The sequence below is a fragment of the Trichechus manatus genome, unplaced genomic scaffold, assembly GCF_000243295.1.
Source record: "Trichechus manatus latirostris isolate Lorelei unplaced genomic scaffold, TriManLat1.0 scaffold00085, whole genome shotgun sequence".
In the NCBI taxonomy this organism is placed as follows: Eukaryota; Metazoa; Chordata; class Mammalia; order Sirenia; family Trichechidae; genus Trichechus; species Trichechus manatus.
Genome location: NW_004444021.1, coordinates 1804319 through 1827558, shown reverse-complemented (window position 1 = coordinate 1827558; position 23240 = coordinate 1804319). Strand labels below are relative to the sequence as shown.

The 23240-nt window shown below is 37.1% G+C and overlaps 1 protein-coding gene across 2 annotated transcripts in view; it reads left to right on the top strand.

Annotated features, from left to right (window-relative positions):
• Positions 1-23240, top strand: part of SEMA3C (semaphorin 3C) — a 194911-nt gene that overhangs the window by 139528 nt on the left and 32143 nt on the right. For both annotated transcript variants that reach the window (XM_004381469.1, XM_023736040.1), the window contains one exon: positions 9084-9306. In XM_004381469.1, the coding sequence (XP_004381526.1) occupies positions 9084-9306 (223 nt within the window). The remainder of the gene's footprint in view (positions 1-9083; positions 9307-23240) is intronic.

The window sequence follows — 23240 nt, the reverse complement described above, 5'->3', positions numbered from 1 at the left end:
AGCCAACAAATGGCACTCAGAGAGCCAGCTAATGTGGGCTGGTATTTCTAGACAAGAGGCTGTGTCTGCGTGAAGTGGAGGGGGCCGAGTATGGGTGAAGAAGTGTAGAGAGTGGGAAAGCGTGTATCACAAATTGCTGGCGCTCTGCAGCCCCTCAGGAAGAAGCAAAGATGGTGCACGGAGTGAGGCACTCAAGCGAAAGGAGGGGGAGATGGCCAGAGGCAAGGAAGAAATCAAAAGAAGCGGAAAAAAGCAACACCGGCAGCCAACAAATGGCACCCAGAGAGCCACCCGCTTGGGTGTGTGGAATCCAAGCAGCCGGCACTTCCCGGTCAAGAGACAGTGGCGGCGGGAAGCAGAGAAGGCCGAGCAGGGGCGAAGAGGGGTGGGGGGTGGGTAAGCGCACACCACAAACTACCGGTTATTCTGTCTCCTGCTGGACGCTCCGTGAGGCTGTTTTCTTGCACCCCTGTTTGCTGGTCTCCGATAGGAGTCCAAGATGGCAAATCCACGCTGCGTTAGCTGGTAGGGGACCTCTGCATGAATCTCTCCCCGCTCTCCGTTCTCTGTCAGTTTTCTCACTCCATTTGGTGCTTGGCTGAGCTCTCTATCTCTTCATTTGATGTTTTAGGGTTTCAGGATTTTTGTGTTCTCTGTTCGGCTTAGTTTTTCAGCTCTTTGCTGTGGAGGGACGGCGTGGTGCTTCTGCCTAGAGCGCCATTTTGCCGGAACTCCCAGATCAGTCATATTTTTGAGAATTGCTTGCTATTTGTAGTTGACCTAGTCATAGCTTCATCTTAGTACAGACAATTAAGAATTGGTTGTAATTGCGTATGCTTTCATCAGTTATTCTGATTTGTGCAGGAGCAATTGAGGCGTAAACTCTTTATAGCAGCAAAATTCCATTTTCCCCCAAATAGAACCTTAAGAGAAACCCCTCAGATAAATAAACTGATAAAAGAGAGTCATTCTGGTTGAGTCAGGGTTCAAGGTCTCATAGCCTTATGCAGTGTGTGCTGGAACCAGCTTGCCACCAGGTTGGAAGAGCAAATTGTGTGCATCTCTTCCCAACCCAATGGCATCACAGTGGTAGCTTGAAATTAGCCCTGGTGGTAATATTTACACCATGGAAATTGTCATATGCTGCAAATCAGGCATTTTTTTTTTTCCTGAAAAAGTGGCCCCACCCCTCATCAGGCTTTCACCCTCACAACAGGTCATAAGTCACCTTAACAGAAGCATAGGACTCTGAGAATTACAATGAGAAAACCACTTGTGTATAGTAGGAAATACTGTATATAAAGTGTGGGCATAGAGAAACATTTTTTTAGTAAAATAAAATAAACCAATGCTAAATTAGAAAATTCTGCTAACAGTCCCACTTTCTACCATTTCTGAGCTTCCAAAAGTAAGTATTTGTCCTGTTCTAAAGCATTATGGAATAAGCCAGAGCTTAGTGACACACATCTGGAGCAGACTCTGAAAAAAGGGAGTAGTCACTACTTGAGACATAGTTCTATAATGTGGTTTCTTAACATCTGGTGCTGAGACCAGAGCAGCTCCTTTAAATAAAAAAAGAATTGTCAGATGAGTGATCCTTGGGGAGTAAAAGAGTCAGGGTCGGGGAGTGACCTCTGGAACTCCTCTTGGAAAAGTGTACCTCCTTGAAGATTTGGTCCCTCCACCCTGCACCGAGCAACACACCATGAAGTCAGCTCTCGGACTCAGAGTGGCCAGTGACTGTCTCTTCCCTGGGCTCCCAGGGATTAATATCCTGCTCATGTAGCCAGAAGATCAGCAGCCAAGTCACCCAAAGCTTTCTATCTTCTCAAGGGTTAAGAATGTTGCCTCTGAAGTCCTCCCAATGAAGGATCAACTGTGACTGTCAAACTTTTTTTCCCCACACAGTAGTCTAGTTGCCGGGTCAACCCCATAAATATGTAACTCTTCTTAAAGAAATAACAGTGGCAGAAATCTTATACTGTCGCTCTAATGTGCCCTGTAGGCACTTCTTTTAAAGCAGAGTTGATAGCTGTGTTAGCAAACAGTCCCAACCAGCAAGCTCAAATTAGCAGGAAGAAGCCTGCCAATTGTGTCATGTTTTTCCATAAGTAATTCAAGTTTGTGGAAGAAACAAGACACCTTTGGTATGTTGCAAAGGGCAGCCAAAAACTGCAGACTCTCTCTGTGGCCAAGCGAAGATATTACATTGTTCCATTGCAATGTGTACAAAGCTTTTGCAGGAGATTGTGTTTGTATATACTATCCTGTTTAAGCAGAACCTAATAAGAGTATTCAGTTTTAATATCTATTTATAATTGGAGCAGAACCATCTGCTTCAGTCATTGTGCTTTGAACAGGTCTGGTACTTGAAGCAGCAAAGGAACCCAGCAAACTCATGATCCACATAGTGGTGGCAAGGAAGAAAGGAGTTCCTTGCTGGCACTTTTGTTGGTTGCGTATGTCTTTGAGTTGCTCTCATGTTAGAAGTATTTTTTTATTCATTTTCAGATGTTTGAAAACATTCAGTTAGGAAAGCTTACACTAAAATTGAACACATAAATCATACAGACATGAAAAGTTAATTATACAATGTCTCACATCATTATTCAAAGTGTGTGACTAATACAGACAATATCACTGAAGTCAGAGAAGAGGGATCATAGTGGGACAACAGTGTTTATGAAGAGATCTAAAAGGTGAGATTGAGCTGGCCTCAGAGGACAGTTGGATGTGGATAACTAGGGTAAGGGAGGGTGTTTCAGGCAAAGGGTGAAGCAAACACTATAGTGCAAAGATAGAAATTAGTGAGGCTTGGAAGCTCTGCATCGGATAACAAGGCTGGCACAGAAGGCTCTGGTAGGCAATTACTGTAAGGAAGATGAAGCCCAGCTTGTACATAAACACATGTTCTCAACTACATAATTCTTTGAGGTTCAAATAAAAAGCCTAGAATACCAAGGGTTTAAACACGAGATCAGTATCTCATGTTTACAAGAACAATGCTCAAAACAAGTCCAGATTCTGGAACGCCACTAAGTCCTCTTTATTTATCCATACACCACTCATCTTGTAAGGGTTAGGTCAAGACCATGCCAGTCACTCTCTTCTCTGACTAGTTTTGCATTTATTTCTTGCTGTCTGTATCCAGCCTCACTGCTTGTCTCTTTCCTCCACTTGGGGATCTGTGATTCAGCAATAGCAAAGGAACTGTAGTTTCAGTTTTCTGAATACTCCAGAGTTTGTTTACTTGTCTCTAAACATCTTCACTGGCCCTGCTAGCCTTAAGTTTGCCACTGCTCTGAATTGTTAAAAATTATTGGCTTTTACGCATATGGGTCCACTGATTATGAACCAAGCTCTGGTATTTATTTTATATTCATCTTGAATCATTACTTATATGGCTCAATTGTTATTTTGCCTTGAATGTGTCCATTTTCCTTAGCAGAATACTTTTATCTACAAGACAATGCTGTTGTTGTGTGCCGTCAAGTCGATTCTGACTCATGGCGACCCTATAGAGTAGAGTAGAACTGCCCCATAGAGTTTCCAAGGAGCACCTGGTGGATTTGAACGGCCGACCTTTTGGTTAGCAGCCACAGCTCTTAACCACTATGCCACCAGGGTTTCCAATAGTAGCTTTTTATTCTTACGTCCCGTACTGGTCACATCACAATGCTTTCTGAATAAAAGTTGTCCAAAGAATGGACATATGTATTAATATATGAATTAATATATATGCTGAAAACTAGTATAATGGATGTGAGGATTAGGAGAACATTTAGAGGCATCAGAGGTCAACAGATACTTATGAATTCCAGAGTATAGGAAAGAAATTAGATAAGGGCAACAATTGCTGATTGACTTCCTTAACATATGGCTCATGTTATTCCTAGCATTTCACCCAACACTGTAACAATCAAAACACTTAAAATGTCTCTACAAAAAAAAAAGGAGTTTTTACAGCTGCTTGATGAACAGAAAACTATAGGACCAGAGGAACAATAAACACTTAAAAGGGAAGCTTAACCGAGATTATTGAATGGCTGTTTGCAGAGGAAAATTAGCCTTCTGAAGAAAGAGACATAAGCCTAATTAATGGACAAAGGCTTTTATTTTATGAGAGCACATGAATTGAGATTCAATACACATGCTTTAACATATCACAAGATGAGGGAAAAGCTAATCTCATTTGTACTTGGCAGTGTTACACTGAGCTAAGTGCCGATAGAGAAAATCTGCAAAGGGCAATCCATTTTTGTCCTTGTCACCATAATTGTCATTCATTCTGTATCCTTATCTGCAAAGTTTATACCATGGATCAATGGAGGAATTAATTATTATTATCAAAAAGAATTCTTTTGCAGCTTTGAAAATAAACTCTTATTAGTAAGATGCTCATTTCTAAGCAAGAAGTTCATTATAAATATAAAACAAATGTCCCAAATGGCTATGAATTTAAATTATTGCATGGACATTTTATCAGTTCCACTAGAAAACAACAATCCATGAGGGATATAAAAGATCAAACGTATTCATTCTCTATGCTGTTACATAAATATAAGAAAAGGAAGAGGGGATTAGAGGTCCTTAGTGGGAAAGTGGAGCCCTCGTGGCACAGTGGTTAAGAGCTATGACTGCTAACCAAAAGGTTGGCAGTTCAAATCCACCAGCTGCTCCTTGGAAATCCTATGGAATTGACTCTATGGAAATGGGTTTTTTGTTTGTTTGTTTCGTGGAAATGTAGAAAACATGCTTATTTTCAGTTTTGATCTTATTAATGATACAATCTTTTGGTTATATTATCTATTGGGGAGGGAGAAGATTTTTCATGTCAGGTAACTAGAAAATTAAGAACACTTTGTTATCAGCCAAGATTCAAGTCCCAAACTCCGGTATTAAACTCTTAGTTAAATTATAATACTTGGAAGATTTCTTTTTTCTCTTTAGTTAAACCTTAATCAAAGCAGTTTGAAGATCTGTTTAGCCTGTTTCCACCCTATATCCTAAACCCCACTTTTGGATCAGGTCATCTCAATATGAGAAGAGTTAAAACTCATCAGAAAAAGGAAAGAGAAATTTTCTACCAGTTCCTAGAGCAATCTACTGCCAGCCTTGTTGGTTGCTTTCTGGCCTCGTGGGTCTGGGAATAAGATGTCTCCCTAGGAGGGAAAGAGGTGTTCAGAAGTGTTTAGAGAACTCTATTGCTCTTCCCATTCCACTTATGAGAAACAGCTAGGATGGACCTACCAAAGGGGTGAGTTTTCCCATGCACAATGGCCAGATGTTAATTTGGGCTAAAATCCCTCTTTAATGATTTTATATTATTTTAAGCGTATCTTAAAAATCCCTTTTTTTTTTTAAATCTTTTTAATGGACTGTGAGTTCTTGAAGGCAGAGACAGTGTTTATTCATTTTTGTCGTGAGATGTTTAAGTGAGTGCCTGGAATAATTTCATGTATCACAAAATATTATATTCTTTTGATTTTTTTTTCATTTAAAGTTGATATTGTTACCATTAGAAATGTAAAAGCCGTTCTTAACTCATGGGCTATGCAAAACCAGAACTTGGGACAGATTTGGCACACGTACCATAGTTTGCCAACCCTTGTTTAATAGGGTTAAATATATTAAAAGTATGGTGGCTATAAATTATCCCATTTTGTAAATATTTACATATTCTTGGTATTAATTGAACATTATGAATATTTTGCTCTTGTATTATGTATAATATTTTAAAATTAATTTTTATTTTAAAAACATCATAATTTATGAGATTGCAATAAGGAAAAAAATAAGAGAATACTTGGATTCCTATACATACATCAATAGGCCCTTTTCAGTGTGCCCAAATTATGCTTATAATTGAAATCATTTTTGTTTTTAACTAGGAAAGAATAATTTAAAATTGTTTAGAAATTTAAAACATAAGCTTATTTTATTCTTTAAGTATCATATTCAACCAAGCAATTGAATTAAACTGCTTATTTGAATCTATTACACCTATTTTGCTACCCCCGATTTTCACCTTTCACAAAGAAGAAAGGACATATTCAAGAAAAGTAACTGTAGAAGTTTACATATCTTGGAGAGTTAGGTAACATATTAAAGATAAGACAGTATAGGACCCTAACTGATTGGAAACAGCAAATTGCTAGTATCCTCTGTCTATAAAACTCATCTCAACGTGGCAGAAAACACTGGTTGAAAAAGAATGTAAAAAATGCCGTTGGTCATAAGTGCCAGTTACTTTTGTATTTATAAACCCTGAAACAAGGCCTGTTTTCTTCTATAAGTTGGTTTATATTCACTGACATTTTTTTTTTTACTTTTTCTTTAGTTGTTGTTTTTCAGCCAACAGTTTTCTTATTCATTTATTAACATTCCTTTTTATTTCTACAAATTGATGAACTTTTGCTACTACAGTTTTGAGCAACCCGAAAATAATTTTTATCTAATTTTAATTACTACCTAGTAAAACTCAGAAACTAGACACAGATAATTTAATAAGACTGTCACACACCAAAATAATTACTAAGTGGAAATTATGTGAAATGTCTGGTAATGTATGCTAAACTTTAGATCTTTCCAGAACTTACAAATGAAGCCATAACTGATAGTGTTTTATGAAGGGCTGAATCTATTTAAATTGCCGATGCATTGTTCTTTCCATGTTTTCACTCAGCGAGCGATGTATTTGCCACTTTGTGTTTTCCACTTTGTGTGAAGAATGAAGGTAGAAAACACCCGTAATTCTATACTTTGCAGAAGTATGGAATGCATCCATCAACTTAGAACACCCTCAAATTCTTTGTCCTCATTTGGTCTTCATTGTGGGCAATTTATAAACACATATATTTAAATGTAATGCTTTTTCTTAAAAGAAAAACATATGAGCCCCAGATGAAAGTCTAGTAATGGCAGCACGAATGAGAGGCTTCATTTTATTACTTGTCTCATTATCTCTCTTTGGTGAAGTCATTTAATTGCTCCTTGTGCCTTTCTTTATAAAGAAAACTGTATTTACTGGTCCTATAAAAATGCGAGTAACGCTAATTGGTCACATTTAGTCTAAAAATTGCATTCAGGATGATGCAGTCCACATCTAGATGAGTGAGGTCAAATTAGTAATTTGCTGAGGCTTATTTGAAATTGTAGGTTGCCCTGGCAGTACTGACCCAGAGGCATTAACACTGTTGGAGAGCTATTGAAAGTGTTTAACCCAGAGATTGCCATGTCTTTTGGCCCGAGATGTTGTTTTTTCTTTTTTTTTATTGAATCAGCATTAAAATTTTGGCATATTTCACATACATTTCCACATTTCTATCTTCTGTTGAAATCTGGCTGCACCCTATTCCTGCATAGGAGCAATTAGTTGGAAATAAGTATTCATTGTCACCTTTGAATAAAGCATATGCTTTCCATTTTCTCATGGTCCATTGTTTTTGTTTACCACTAATGCTGTGTCTATTGCCGTTGATCAAGAAGCTTGCTTTGTTGCTTTTCTTTTAGTCCAAACTTCTCTAAAGAGGATAATAAAGACTAGAACAGGAGTACCATGTTTTTCCAGAAAAACACGATGAAGTGTTTTTGTTTCTAGAAGTACAAATATTGAGAGGGGTTTAGTAGGGTTTGGCAAACAGTGTTTGTATGTGTTAAAAGACTATATACAGCAACTTTGCTCATATATCTTAATTCTTCGGCCCTAGTAATGACTGAGCTTGAGTTCCAAGCTTTCACAATTCCCAGCCTACCCTTGAGTTTGGCCTCAGGTACTGTACAAATGGAACCTTCTCCATAAGGCTTCAGGAGCCCTTGTCTGGCTCTCTTTCCAAAACTACTGAATCTGCCCAGGCAGTCCTTTTCTCAGCTCTCATTATTACTTGCTGCCTGCTACTTGTCTGCTCTGTATCTTTCCTCTTCTGGCCACAACTGAGTATCATACAGCCCATGCACCAAAATTGCAGGCCAAATCTAATAGAATAATTTATTCATTCAACATGTGTTTACTGAATGGCCATTATTTGACAACTTTGTTATAGCTCTGAGGACAAAACAATAAACAAAATAGACCCAGTTACGGTGAACACACAGCTTACATTCTAGAAGGAGAAACAGATGACAAATATACAAGTGACTACTATATAATAGTCACATGTGTATTTATATTTGTTAGGTAGACAAGGACTGTGAAGAAAAATAAAGCAGAATACAGAGATAGACACAAGAGTAGAGATGGAGAGGGAAGCTATTTTTATATGTGTCATCACCTTTGAGGAGGTAACTTTTAAACTGAGAACTGAATGTGGTAATAGAGAAAGCCATGGGGCTGTCTGGAGAAGAAGAGTCCAGACGGGGGCCAGCAAGTGCCAGCCCCCTGGAGGGGAAGCATGCTTGGAGTGTTCAGGAACAGCAAGAACTACTATGGGAGAAGTAGGCTCAGGCCACCACCCAAGGGCTTGTAGGCGGTAGTAAAAATTGTCGGTATTATATTGTAAGGGTAATAGAAGCCACTGGAGTCTATTCTAGAAGGGAATTAAATCAGATATAATTTACTACCTCAAACCTAAACTCTTAACTTCAGAAGTCCCTCTTTTGGAGTGAGGAGATTAAATGAAATAAAACTCCTGCACATTAGGGTTTTGATTGAATTAATAGTGATAAAATAATTTATTTTCACTAGTAGTAGCATTAGATTGTGTCCACAAGTTTTTAATTTTGTTTCTTTGTTTTGTTTTTTAAACAAAATGGTATCTGGCACGGAATAAGAAATATAAAAGGTATAGATGAGAATGGTGAAAGCTGTGTCATATACAAAATGATGTCTGTCCCTCTCTGAAGACAAATAGGGTAAAATAAGTGGGCTTAGCCTCATTCAAATGATCAAATTATACAAACTGTATATTAATTTTCTAAGATAATAAAATCATTAGTTACACTGTTTTCCCCTCAATAGGAAGCAAAACACTTAAAACAAGTTGAGCTTCTAAGTATTTTTTTTTAAGTGTAGAGGCTTTTTTATTATTACTAAAACAAGGTAACCATTTTAATTTATTAATTTGTTTTCTTAAAACATTTTTTAGTGCCCAGGAGGAGCATTTACACCCAATATGCGAACAACCAAGGAGTTCCCAGATGATGTTGTCACTTTTATTCGGAACCATCCTCTCATGTACAATTCCATCTACCCAATCCACAGAAGGCCTTTGATTGTTCGTATAGGCACCGACTACAAGTACACAAAGATAGCTGTGGATCGAGTAAATGCCGCTGATGGTAGATACCATGTCCTGTTTCTCGGAACTGGTAGGTATCTGAGCTATGAAACTTCAAGCTTCACTTTAATGTTTAGTAGAAACGTGAACTATAATATAGATAGTAGTTAAGAGCCGTGATACTGGAACTACAAAGACTCAGTGTTTACTTCTGTCTGACCCTCAATGAGTTATTTAACTTCTCTATACCTTAGTTTCCACATCTGTAAATGAAGTTAATAAAATGAATTACTTTATAGAGTTTTTATAAGAATTAAGTGTAAGAGGATTAAGTATATATAAAGCACCTAGACCACCACTTGTCTGTCAGGTTGTCGTACAGTGGTGGCTTGTGTGTTGCTGTGATGCTGGAAGCTATGCCACTGGTATTTCAAATACCAGCAGGATCACCCATGGTAGACAGCTTTCAGTAGAATTTCCAGACTGAGACAGACTAGGAAGAAGGACTTGGTGTCTACTTCTGAAAAAATTGGCCAGTGAAAACTTTATGAATAGCAGTGGAACATTATCTGATATAGTACTGGAAGATAAGCCCCTAAGGTTCGAAGTTACTCAAAATATTACCGGGAAAGAGTGCCTCCTCAAAGTAGAGTCAATTTTAATGACGTGGATGAAGTAAAGCTTTCGGGACTTTCATTTACTGATGTGGCACTACTCAAAATGAGAAGAAACAGCTGCAAACATCCATTAATAATTGGAATGTGTAATGTACAAAGAATGAATCTTAGGAAAATTGGAAGTAGTCAGAAATAATATGGAACACATAAAGACCGATAATCTTAGGCATTAATGAGCTGAAATGGATAGGTATTGGCCATTTTAAATTAGACAATCATATCGTCTACTATGCCAAGAATGACAGATTGAAGAGGAATGGCGTTGCATTCATCATCAAAAAGAACATTTAAAGATCTATTCTGAAGTACAATGCTGTCAGTGTTAGGATATATCCATATGCCTAAAGGATGACCAGTTAATACGACTATTATTCAAATTTTCATGCCAATCACTAAGAACAAAGATGAGGAAACTGAAGATTTTTACCAACTTCTGCAGTCTGAAATTGATCAAATATGCAAAAATGATGCATTGATAATTATCAGTGATTGGAATGCCAAAGTTGGTAACACTGAAGAACAATCGATAGTTGGAAAATACAGCCTTGGTGATAGAAACGACGCCGGAGATTAAATGATAAATTTTGCAATGAAGACTTATTCATTGCAGATACCTTTTTTAACAACATAAACAGTGACTATACACGTGGACCTTGCCAGATGGAATACAAAGGAATCAAATTGACTGCATATGTGGAAAGAGATGATGGAGAAGCTCAATATCATCAGTCAGAACAAGGCCAGAAACCGACTACAGAACAGATCATGAATTGCTCATATGCAACTTCAAGTTGAAGCTGAAGAAAATTAAAATGAGCCCACAAGAGCCAAAATATGACCTTGGGTATATCCCATCTGAATTTAGAGAACAGATTTGATGTAGTGAACACTAATGACCAAAGACCAGACAAGTTATGAAATGACATCAAGGGCATAATACATGAAGAAAGTAAATGGTCATTAAAAAGACAGGAAAGAAAGAAAAGACCAAAATGGATGTCAGAAGAGACTCTGAAACTTGCTCTTGAATATAGAGCAGCTAGAACAAGTGGAAGAAATGACGAAGTAAAAAGTTGAACAGAAGATTTCAAAGGGCAGCTCAAGAAAACAAAGTAAAGTATGATAATGAAATCTGCAAAGACCTGGAGTTAGAAAACCAAAAGGGAAGAATACACTCAGCATTTCTCAAGATGAAAGAACTGAAGAAAAAATTCAAGCCTCAGTTTGAAGGATTCTGTGGGCAAAATATTGAACAATACAGGAAGCATCAAAAGAAGATGGAAGGAAATACACAGAGCCACTGTACAGAAAAGAATTGATCAATGTTCAGTCATTTCAGGAGGCAGTGTATGATCAAGAATCGAATGGTACTGAAGGAAGAAGTCCAAGCTGCACTGAAGGCATTGGCAAAAAACAAGTCTCCAGGAACTGATGGAATACCAAATGAGATGTTTCAACAAACGAATGCAGCGCTGGAAGTGCTAACTCTTCTGTGCCAAGAAATTTGTAAGACGGCTACCTGGCCAACTGAGTGCCCATTCCAAAGAAAAGCGACCCAACAGAATGTGGAGATTATGGAACAATATCATTAATATCACACACAAGTAAAATTTTGCTGAAATTTTCAATGCGATTGCCCCAGTACATCAACAGGAAACTGCTAGAAATTCAAGCCAGATTCAGAAGAGGACATGGAATGAAGGGTATCATTGCTGATGTCAAATGGGTCATGGCTGAAAGCAGAGAATACCAGAAAGATGTTTACCTGTGTTTTATTAACTATGCAAAGGCATTTGACTCTGTGGATCATAACAAATTATCTATAATTTTGCGATGAATAGGAATTCCAGAACACTTAACTGTGCTCATGAGGAACCTGTATGTAGACAAAGAGGTAGTCGTTAGACTAGAACAATGGGATACTGAGTGGTTTAAAATCAGGAAAGATGTGTCAGTGTTGTATCCTTTCACAATACTTATTCAATCTGCATGCTGAGTAAATAATCTGAGAAACTGGATTATATAAAGAAAAACACAGCACCAAATTGGAGGAAGACTCATTAACATCCTGTAATGCAGGTGACTCAACCTTTCTTGCTGAAAGCAAAGAGGACTTGATGCACTTACTGATGAAGATCAAAGACTAACAGGCTTCAATATAGATTACACCTCAACATAAAGAGAACAAAAATCCTCAAAACAGGACCAATAAGCAACATCATGATAAATGGAGAAAAGATTGATGTTGTCAAGTATTTCACTTTACTTAGAGCCACAATCAATGCCCATGGAAGCCGCAGTGAAGAAAAATCAAATGATGTATTGCATTGGGTAAATCTGCTGAAGAAGACCTCTTTCAAGTGTTAAAAAGCAAAGATGTCACTTTGAAGACTAAGGTGCACCTGACCCAAGCCATGGTATTTTCAGTCACCTCATATGCATGTGAAAGCTGGACAATGAATAAGAAAGACCAAAGAAGAATTGATGCCTTCAAATTATGGTGTTGGTGAAGAATATTGAATATACCATGGACTGCCAGAAGAATGAACAGGTCTGTCTTGGAAGAAGTACATCCAGAATGCTCCTTAGAATTGAGGATGGAGAGACTTCATCTCACATATTTTGGACATGTGATCGGGGGGACCAGTCCCTGGAGAAGGAAATCATGTTTGGTAAAGTAGAGGGTCAGCATAAGAGTGGAAGACCCTCAATGAGATTGATTGACACAGTGGGCTCAAGCATAGCAACGATTGTGAGGATGGCACAGGACCAGGCAGTGTTTCTTTCTGTTGTACACAGGGTCTCTATGAATTGGAGCCGACTCGATGGCACCAAACAACAACAAAGCACCTAGTACAGTGCCTGGCATATATTATACTGAAATACAAGAATCAAGGGCTGAATTAAGGGATGGAGAGAAATTTTAAGTGTGAGTAAATTTTCCTTTCAAGTGTAGCAAATCTTTGACTTCATGTACACATGGGGCCATTTTCTAGTGATAATGGTAATGATATAAAACATGTTCTAGAATGTATTAACTCTATTATAGACAGTTTTTTTAATTGTAATGGTAGTATTTTAATAATCTACAAATTCTAGTTTGTCAATTTACTTTAATATTCAGGTTGAGTGAAAATATTCTCGTTCGTAGCCTACATGATGTGGAATGACTAGCTTTGTATATGCTATAGCACCCCAGACCACCAGCATCAGCATTAGCTACGAATTTATTAGAAATGAGAATTCTTAGACCCTTCCACAAGAACTCTGGGAGTGAAACTCATTCATCTGTGTTTTAGTGAGTCCTCCAAGTAATTCTGATGCACACTAAACTTGGAGAACTGCCACTCTACAGAAAGCCCTTTACTTGCTGGTCAGGCAGTAGTTAATGTATTTCAAACATCCCTGACTATGTTGCAGACTGTGATAAAAGGAAATCTCTTTACTTGTCTTATAGTAATACCACCACTACTCCAAGAAATTAGGTAGTTTCTCTATTAGTTTTAGAAATAGATATAAAATATTTCTATAAACATCATAAAATATAGCAACAATGGAATATGTAATTTAGCTAAGGAATGAATTGTACTATGACTCCAATCAATTTACAATCTGATTACTTTCATTTTTCTAGGCTAAATAAACTTTTCAAAGTGTACGTTCCTTATAAAGTTCTAATGTTACTCTTTTTTTTTTACTCATATGCTTAAAACCCCAGATCTAAATCCTTCATTCTCATATGATTTCTGCTTGTATTGTACTGAGATTGAAAGCCTCTGACATGTACTATTTGGCATCTTCTCCAACACTTTGACATATCTGAGCTTTCACTTGTCCTCTTTTCTCTTTTCTTGAATTTTGAGGAATACACTTTCCTTCATAGACTAATCATATCCCACTCTACTCTCAATTTTTATCCCTTCCTGCCATCTTCTGGACCTCTATCAGTTATATTCTTATTCACTTTATTCTTCTGTTTCCTTCTCACTGAATCCTCAGCTCAGAAATCTTATACCAGGACACTAAACTAGATCCATTCCTTCATCCATAACCACCCATCTGCTGTACCACCAGTTTCTTCAAGGTCTTTTGAGTGTTCTTCTGATAAGAAAATCCAATGGCTTTTAACCATTCAGATGCCTCAATCTCACTTTGAGTCATTTAGCATTGTAGAATCTCTCTCTTCCTGTTTGCTTCAACTATGTCATAAAATTTCCATGTTTCTCTAGGGGTTTCCTCTCAGTCTCCTTTATTAGCCCACGTTCCTCCTGCCCATGAGTGTAAGTATTCTCGAGGTTCTATCTATGGGACTTTTATTTTCATGCATTCTTTGGCCTTTTCACTCATTTACTTGGTTTCAATTATCTATTCCATGTGAAAAAATCCCAAATGTACATCTCTAGTGCTTGCCATTTCCTGAGCTTAATATTTTCATTCACAACACACTGTACACAAATTGGATAACCTGTTAGAACTTCAAACATCATGCTTCAAACTCAATTTATTCCTTTCTAAGACTCTCTAACCAACTATTTATTCAGTCTCACATATTTGTATTCATTATCACACATCTCTCTCAAGGTTCTATGTCTCCTTGATATATAATTTCTCTCTAGGTAATATCACAGTACCTGGAAAGCTCAATATGTATTTGTCAAGATGAATTGAAAATCATAGCTATGCTTGTTGCTGTACATGTAATTAATTGAATTAATACCTGAATGCAAAAGTTAATCTTAATTTGCATATAAACTGTATTCTCCAAAGATGTAAGCTCCTTAGGAATGATTACAAAGAGTTACTTTCAGTCTCTACTCAAATCATCCAATGTGGAGTTTGCCTTTGGAATTTTTTTTTTTTTTTATCTAAAGTGAGATGGTAATTTAGAGCCACCAAAAAAAAAAAAAAAAAACCCAAGCTCATTGCCATCAGGTCGATTCTGACTCATATTTAGAGCCACAACTGTCCCTAATGTCTCATATTAGCAGAAGAGATGACTGTTTTCTTTTTCTCCCCCCGCCCCTCTTCTGTAGTTCTTGAACCCTTTCTTAATGGTGGACTTTGATGCCACAACACAGTTGTGTTTCATGAAACTACTACATAAGATCTGTCGATTTCATGGGTGGAATTTTCAAGAAAGTTTTATAAACAATGCAGCAGTGTTTCTTCAGATAGAGGACACTAACAAACATGTTTTTGCACAAACTCTTTGGCTTTTTTTACCATGTAAGTTTCTGGCATCTTTACATAGACTTTTCATGTTGATATTTAAACACTTGTGTCATTTTCAAAACCAATATTTAGGCATATGTTTTTAATTGTATTGGGATATTTAACTAATTATTGCTTACAAAGCCACATGAGTCTCTTGAAGACTGTCCTGTTAGGAAAGTTCATGCAATGACAATGCCGCTGCCAACAGCATCTTTCTGGAGAGATGGAAATTCATTTTACCACTGAACTTTATCCTCATTGTTGTATCAGACTGCACTATAATTTAGTTGAAGATAGTGATTTAAATTTACCTGAAACTCTCACAACCAGTATATTGATATAGAATATTTGCTGCCCAAGCAATTCTTGGATGGCTGGTGAAATTTCTTCAAAGAAATTCCTCTGGGTGTGTTTGTTGTTAAAAGTGAATAAAAGAGGTGTTCTTGAAATGGCTCTTGGGAGAATAACAGGTCATTGTTCCCAGGATTTCTAAGCTTGGTGTATCTTAATTTTCTGAGGAAGGATATGATATTTCTTATATGTTGCCAAATCCCTGAGAACCAGAGGGCCCTTTAGCCACTATAAATAAATAATGATGCTCCAATTATTGCCACAATGAAGATAACTTCTCTCATGGCATCCCTTTTCTATGAACCGTCATGGAAAATTCAGGGAATGCAATGAAGACATTAGTTGTCAAAGAAGATGCCATAGGGAAAACTTACTTGACAGCTCATTGGAGTGCAAATAGGGTATCATGTAACTGTATTCACTTTAAATATTATGAATGATTTTGTAGCTCTCAGAATCTCCATGGTAGTTCTATGGGCTCAATGCCTGGTAACTGTTACAGTTAGCCAAGTACGGTGTCCTACTCTATCTTTGAGATGCTGATGTTCTGGCCTTCCACTTTCACTGGACTGACTCAGGTTATTTTGTGTGCTGGCAGATGCAATGAAAAAAATATAGTGATCTTCATCCCCTACTCTTATTTCTTACAGTTTATATAGCAATGTCTAGTCTAGGGGTAAGAAGTCCCTGGGTGGCGCAAGTGGTTTACACTCTACTAACCTAAAAGTTGGCAGTTTAAACCATCCTGTAGCACAGCAGACGAAAGTCCTGGTGAACTGACTCTGTAAACATTACTGCCAAGAAAACCCTGTGAAACAGTTCTACTCAGTAACACATGGGGTCACCATGAGTTGGAATTGACTTGATGGCAGTGGGTTTTAATTTAGGGTCCACAGCCTACTGATGCTTTTCCATGGCCCGTAAACTAAGAATTGTTTTTATGTTTTTAAATGCGTAAAAAAAAAAAAGAAGTAAATTTTGTGACCAGTGAAAATTATAAGAAATGCAAATTTGTTTCCATTAATAAAGTTTTATTAGAACACAGCCACCACACCCATTCATTTACATATTGTCTGTGTCTGCTTTTGCTCTACAATGGCAGAGATGAGTAGTTGCCACAGACCAGATAGCCTCCAAAGTCTAAATACTTATTATTTACTCTTTTACAAAAAAAAAAAGTTTGCTGATCCCTGCTTTGGTTGAAAATTGTATAATTTTAGAAAAATCACGATTTTGTAAAGAAGTAGTTACCTAATATGTAGAAATAATATGGGAATTCATAAATGTTGCCCCAAATAAATATTTGTTCTTTTATCTTGAGTAAAACATATCTTGCTATTTTATTAAAATTTATACTAGAAACTAAGTTTACCTTTTTTTTTTTTGCCAACTCATTCTTGCTATCACTCACTCTAGAAAAAAATCATAGCATGAAAAAGAAAATACTTTGTGTTTTGTTTTATTCTGTAGAATTTGTTGATGTGTTGCAAGATTTTTTTTTTAGTCCTGTGTCTTAGAGGTGTGGGTATTTCTGAAGTTCCTTACTTTTTTTTTTTTTTTTTTAATATTTAGTAAGCTTGTAAAACAGCAGGCAAGTGCTTTTATGGGATTAACATTTCTAACTTTGCCACCTACTGCTTATATCCAGGCTGTTTATTCAAAGCAGAGTATATTGTACAGTCAGGAGATTTTTGTCTGTTTTCCTTTTGCTTCTGTAGTTATGAAAATATTTAAATGTCTGGGTCAGGTTCAGACAACCTGTCAAATTTACATTTTTATCACTATACATGAATCAAGATGACATGTGGGTTTTGAAGAAAGAGTAAGAGTATACTTGTGAATGGGTGTTAGAGGTTTAGGATGATTTAATGCCATTATGATTTCTTTTAATGTAGGGTTGATACATGTGGTGGCCTGCCAAAATTCACATATAGTTTGTACTGTTCCATGCCTCTTTTTAGCTTTTACTTAACTCAGGTAAATACTCAGTTGGGACGTTGGCTCCAGTAAGTCCTTTGAAAGTGTGGAGTTCTGAAGTGTGTGCCACATATGTGACTAAAGTCTTAGAATGCTTGCCTTGCAGTGTTACATGATAGCTGCCTTCATAGTAACTAACCAGTTCTGGCAGTCACATCTCTTGGAATGGCACATTGTTAATGAACTGCAGAGCCAGGCGTTTTGATTGTAAAGAATGTCCTAAAATACTCCACGTAAAATCTGATAGCTGGAGCAGTGCATTTGAGTTCAGAAAAGGCTACTGTCAATCGGAAGCTGTGCATGAATGTCACTCTAAGGATAATGTCTAGACTTCCCCCTTCACTTAGCAGTAAGGAACAAATCTCTTTTTAAGTCACTGTTTTTTAATAACATTGTGGTTCACTGCCTTCCAAAGTAGAAACTGGAAACTTCGGAGAGTTTACCAAAGAGTCTACAGGGATTGTCACAGCAGGAAGTATTAATGGAACAGAGTGGAATGATGGCTGAATTGACAGGAGAAAGAGGATAAATCACAGTGTGATAGTTACTTGTTCATGCAGAATAGTAGAAAAGAGGGATGTGAGAAGACAAAAAAATGGAAGATAGCTCACACAGTGATTGCTAATCCAGAGACAAACGTTCTCTTTTAAATTTTACCTTAAAGAGACAGTTGCAAAATAAATATATGGCTAATTGCTGAATTCTTTTCCTTTTATCTACTCTTCAGAGATATATATTTTTTAAAGACAGCATAAAATCTCACATAGTAATTATATAAATGTTGGTGTTGCTAGTTTGCCTGAAAAACCCATTTATTTATTCAGTGTCCTACTTATTATGCAAATAATTATACTTTTCAGGCCTCTAAAATATTGTGTTATGTTATGATGATGCTAGGTAAATTTATTTATAGTACTTACCATGTGCCACGTATGTTATATATATTATCTCATCCAATGTTCACAAATTTTCTAATAGGAATTGTGGGAATATAAACTCCATGGGGGCAGGGATATTTGTCTGATTTATTCTAGGTCCTCAGTACCTAGAATAGTGTGTTGCTCAACGTAGTCACTCAATAGATATTATTTAAATGAAGGCTAAGGAAGATTAAAATTGCATAGATATTTAGTATATGATACAACCAGAACATAAACCCATGCTGTCTGGTCTCCTACCCTGAGAGTTTAACCCCTTCACCATTACTACCGTATTTACTATTGTCACTTTATAATATTGTCCTTTTATGAAATTAATTTTTTATATTTTTTCATTTTGCTGTGAATTAAATGTTTCATCCACATATGTCAAGATGATATTGGGGATGTGCCACATTCAACATTGGCATTGACATTGTTTTATTTGAGTGGTGTCACTCTCTTTAACCTGTTCACATGCTGTCATCAAGTCTTCTCTGTGAATAAAATGCATCTTGTAAGGGGACACTTGGAGAAAAAAACTTTTCCTTGGAACAGGCTGGCTTTTTGTGCTAGGACTGTGCTAGAATTTAACCTGTGTCTTTGGTATAGTGTTATGTCAGCAGGTAAAGAGGTAAGGCTGTTAGGGAAAGGGGTAGAGAAAGATGCAGAAATGAAGCAGGACTTCTTACATCAGTAAATCTTTGAGCATTAAGCTTGTTTTAAAATGGGCTTATATCTACATTCAAAATGCCATACACTCAACAAAGCACATATAAATCTCTTTAGCATGCTTCTGTTTACATAATCAAAATGGATTTTGCATAGTCCATAGATCTCTTTGGAGGATTTCAGACTATCACACAAGGAGATAGCGCCTCTTACTAGAAGGGAAGACAGCAATGGTTTGCTCTGTAAGGCTGGCACATTTACTGTGCGATCATGGGTATTTTCCTAGGTAACTTGAAAACAACTACAATCAAATCTCAACCCTTTACATAAAAATGAATGTAGGAAAATTTTCTAGCCTAAAAACATTGCTTTATGAAGTCTTTTGTCTGTCTTTTAAGAATAAATGGCCACACTATGTTCATATTCTTGAGGTGCCGCCAAGGCTTCCTAAGGCCAACTTGGCAGACTTTGTTCTAGGGAGAAGAATCCACAGCCTACTGCTCAGCCCCTGCCAGGCTTTTTCTGTGTGACTACCCAGAAAGAGGGCTATAACTGTCAGTTTTGATGGTGATTTTTGTGGAAAGCCAGCTTTTTACGGATTTTTATTTAACTGGGAAGAGTTCAAATGCTAAAAAATGGAAAGACATGTTTGATTTTGGAATGAGAAGAATAGTGTAAATTGGAACAAAAAGAGTTGAAACTGGAGTCTCTGAGGTGAGTCTGTGGTATTAGAGTCATACATGGTTCACATTACTTAGTAGTACACTCATTTTCCTTTTCCAGACAATAATGCCTCCCCCACCCGCCGCCCAGATGTCTGGAACCTGTGAATATGTTACTTTACATGGCAAAAGGCTCTTTGCAGATGTGATTAAGGTTATAGACTGTGAGATGGGGAGATTTTCCCAGATTTTCTGGGTGGGCTGAATCTAGTCCTTAAAGGCAGAGGACCTTTCCCACTGTAGTCAGTCAGAAAGAAGTGTGACAATTGAAAAAGTTCAGATAGATGTCACGTTGCTGGCCCTCAAGATGGAAGAAGAGGGCTATACAGAATGCAGGTGTTCTCTAGAAGGTGGAAAAGGCAAAGAAATGGATTTTTCCTAGAGCTTCCAAAAAGGAATGTAGTCCTGCTGATACCTTGATTTTAGCCTAGTGAGGTCTCTGTTGGACTTTAACCTTCAGAACTGCAAGATAATAAATTTGTGAAGTTTAAGGTATTAAGTTGGTGGTAATTTGTTACAATAGCAATAGAAATTCAACACAACTAATTTTAGAAATCTAGCTTAGTTGCAAGGCTAGAATAAAACCATTTTGATGCTTCTCTTAAGAGAATAGTCAATTCTGATGTTTGAAAACTATGACAAGGCCCTTACCAATTAATGCAAAAAAGATAAGACGTTTATGTTCTATAGTTCTTTCTTAAACAGTATGGAATAGCATGATGATACATCAGAAATATGTCATTATTTCCTTCACTGGAAACATTTATTGAGCCTACTGCATGCCAGGGCTTATAATACACAAAGAATAACCGCACTTCTCTTGAAGGAGTTCATGGTTCACTAGAGGAGGCAAGTCAGTGCAGTTTAATAAATATTTATTGAGTACCTATTATGTTCCAGACACTCTTAGAGGTGCTTGGGATATATCAATGAAACAAGGAGGCTAAAATTCCTGCCCTTGTAAGACTTACGTTCTATTGGGAGAGATAATGACCATACAAGTGAGTTAATTATATGCTCTGTTTTAAACTGATATGTGTTACAGAAAAAAATGAAAAAGCAGATATAGGGGGTTTAGAAAGTATGAGTAGCCAGAGTTTGCTTCATTGAGAACGTTAGAGTTGATCAAAGACTTGAAAAGATAAGAGAGGTAGCCAAAAAAAAAAAAAAAAAAACAGGGAAGAACATTATAAACCCTTTCTAGAAAGTGGTGTCTTTAGTTCTAAAATATATGCATCTGTAGAGTCCAGAAAAGGGATTGGCAGCTTGTTATGCATTTTAGATCATTTTCTATTGCTACATAATAAATGACAAAAAAAAATGAGCGGCTTAAAATGACACATATTTAGTATCTCACAATTTCTGTGGATGATGGCTTAGCTGGGTTCTCTACTCAGCGTCTCACAAGGTACGAATACAGAATAGGATGGGCTGCGTTCTTTTCTGAAGCTCAGGATCTTCTAAGCTCGCATGGCTGTTGGCAGAATTCGATTCCTTGCTGTTGTAGGACTGAGGCTTTCATCTCCTAGAGACTACTGGCAGTTCCCTGCCACATAACTGTCTTCACTGGCAGTTCAAATCATGGTTGTTTGCTTTCGCAAAGCTGTCAGAGGTGAGTCTTTCCTTTCAGTATGCTAAGACAGGGTCTCATATACTGTAATGTAATCATGGGATTGACAACCCATGAATTTTGTCATATAATATTAGTTAGAAGCAAGTCCCCTGTACTCAAGTGAAGGGAATATGCAAGGATGTGACTCACTGAGGGTCACGTTAGAGTGTGTCTGCCACTGTGAGTTGGAAAATAGGTGGAATAGAAAACAGAAAATTGGTAAACAGATTTGGAGAGTAATGAATTCCTTTTGGAATGCCACATCCATCATTTCCTGTAGGTCATTATGCATCAGGAACTGAATTAATTACCTAAAATATATTATCTCACTAAAACCTCACAGCAACACAATTGGGTAGAACCATTAACTCCATTTTACAGTTGTGGAACCTGAGGCTTTGAGAAGTTAGTTGAAAGACTTGTTTAGGGTTGTGACACTATTAGAATCAAAAATTAAATTTAAGCCTACATTTGTGTGACATTGAGCTAAAGATTTGTTGAACCATCCAGATGGATAAGTCAAGGAGAATGCTATCATAGATATGTTTCAGGAGAGAGGACTGTACTGGAGCTGTAGATCTGGTAGTCATTAGCAATGTAGGTGTTAGCTGAATCTATGAGAATGTATGAGGTCACTCTAGGAGACTATGCAGATAAGGATTTGACTCTGGGGGGCTCATTTAAGGGGTAGGAAAATAAATAGTATTTACCAAGAAGACAGAAAATGAGTGATCATGAAAATAACAGGAGAGTAAAAGGGAGTAATATCATGGTGGACTTGAAAGAAGAGAATTGCAAACAGGAAAAAAGCAGGGGTCAAAATCATCGTAAGTGGTACAGCTCTGTGTGAGCGCCCTTGTTGCAATATGCTGCTTTCTTCATTTCCCTATCCTCTCACAGACCAGTAAAGTTTGATCTGACAATAACCATCCCAGGGGAAAAAAAATGAGATGTGAACAGGAGGAAGTAGGAAGGGGATAAGGTAAGGAGTAAATGTGCATTGGGAGATGACCAAATACAAAAGGGGAAAACTCTCTTTACCAGAGCATCCACAAACAGATTGTTTCTGTTGGACCAGTTCCAGGTGTTTTTTTAAACTTTGAAAACTAATGCAGACCGGCCTGGTCTACAATAAAAATGGTGCGGTAAAGCAGGCTAATTAGTGGCCATAAAACACATTAGTCTCACATGAAAAGTTCTTCTCCAAAATAATAAAGACTTAAGTAGAGAGATATTATCTTAAATTTTGGAGTCCTGGTAGCACGGTGGTTACGAACGCAGCTGCTAACCAGAAGGTCAGCAGTTGGAATCCACCAGCTGCTCCTTGGAAACCCTATGGGGCAGTTCCACTCTGTCCTGTAGGGTCACTATGAGTAGGAGTCGACTCGAAGGCAATGCGTACAGAGTATCCCCAATTTTGCATTTGGGAAAGTTAGTTATATTTTATACAGGATACATAAAAACATAGAATATGTGTGTGTGTGTATGGGTGTGTGTGTGTAGAATGTATACTAGCATTATTCTTGATAAGGCAATTTGTTTGAAAATAGAATGTCAATAAAAGCAATTCTTGAAATAATGCGAGGGAGACTAAAGCATGTGATATGTAATTTTTAATAATTTTCAAAATACTAGAGCATCAATTTTAATGATTATTGAGCATCTATTTGAGTGTTCTTTAGCTGTATCACTAGGAAATAACTATAATAATCTATATATTGATCACTCGTCTCTTGGGCTGATACTGATCTATATCATAATGTTTTTCTTAGCCCTCGTAGAGAAGATTAGCCTTTAGAATCAGAATAAACAAACACATTATATTTTAAGCTTATTAAACACATTTTGATATATTAGACATAGCAGATATTTTTTCATGAGGA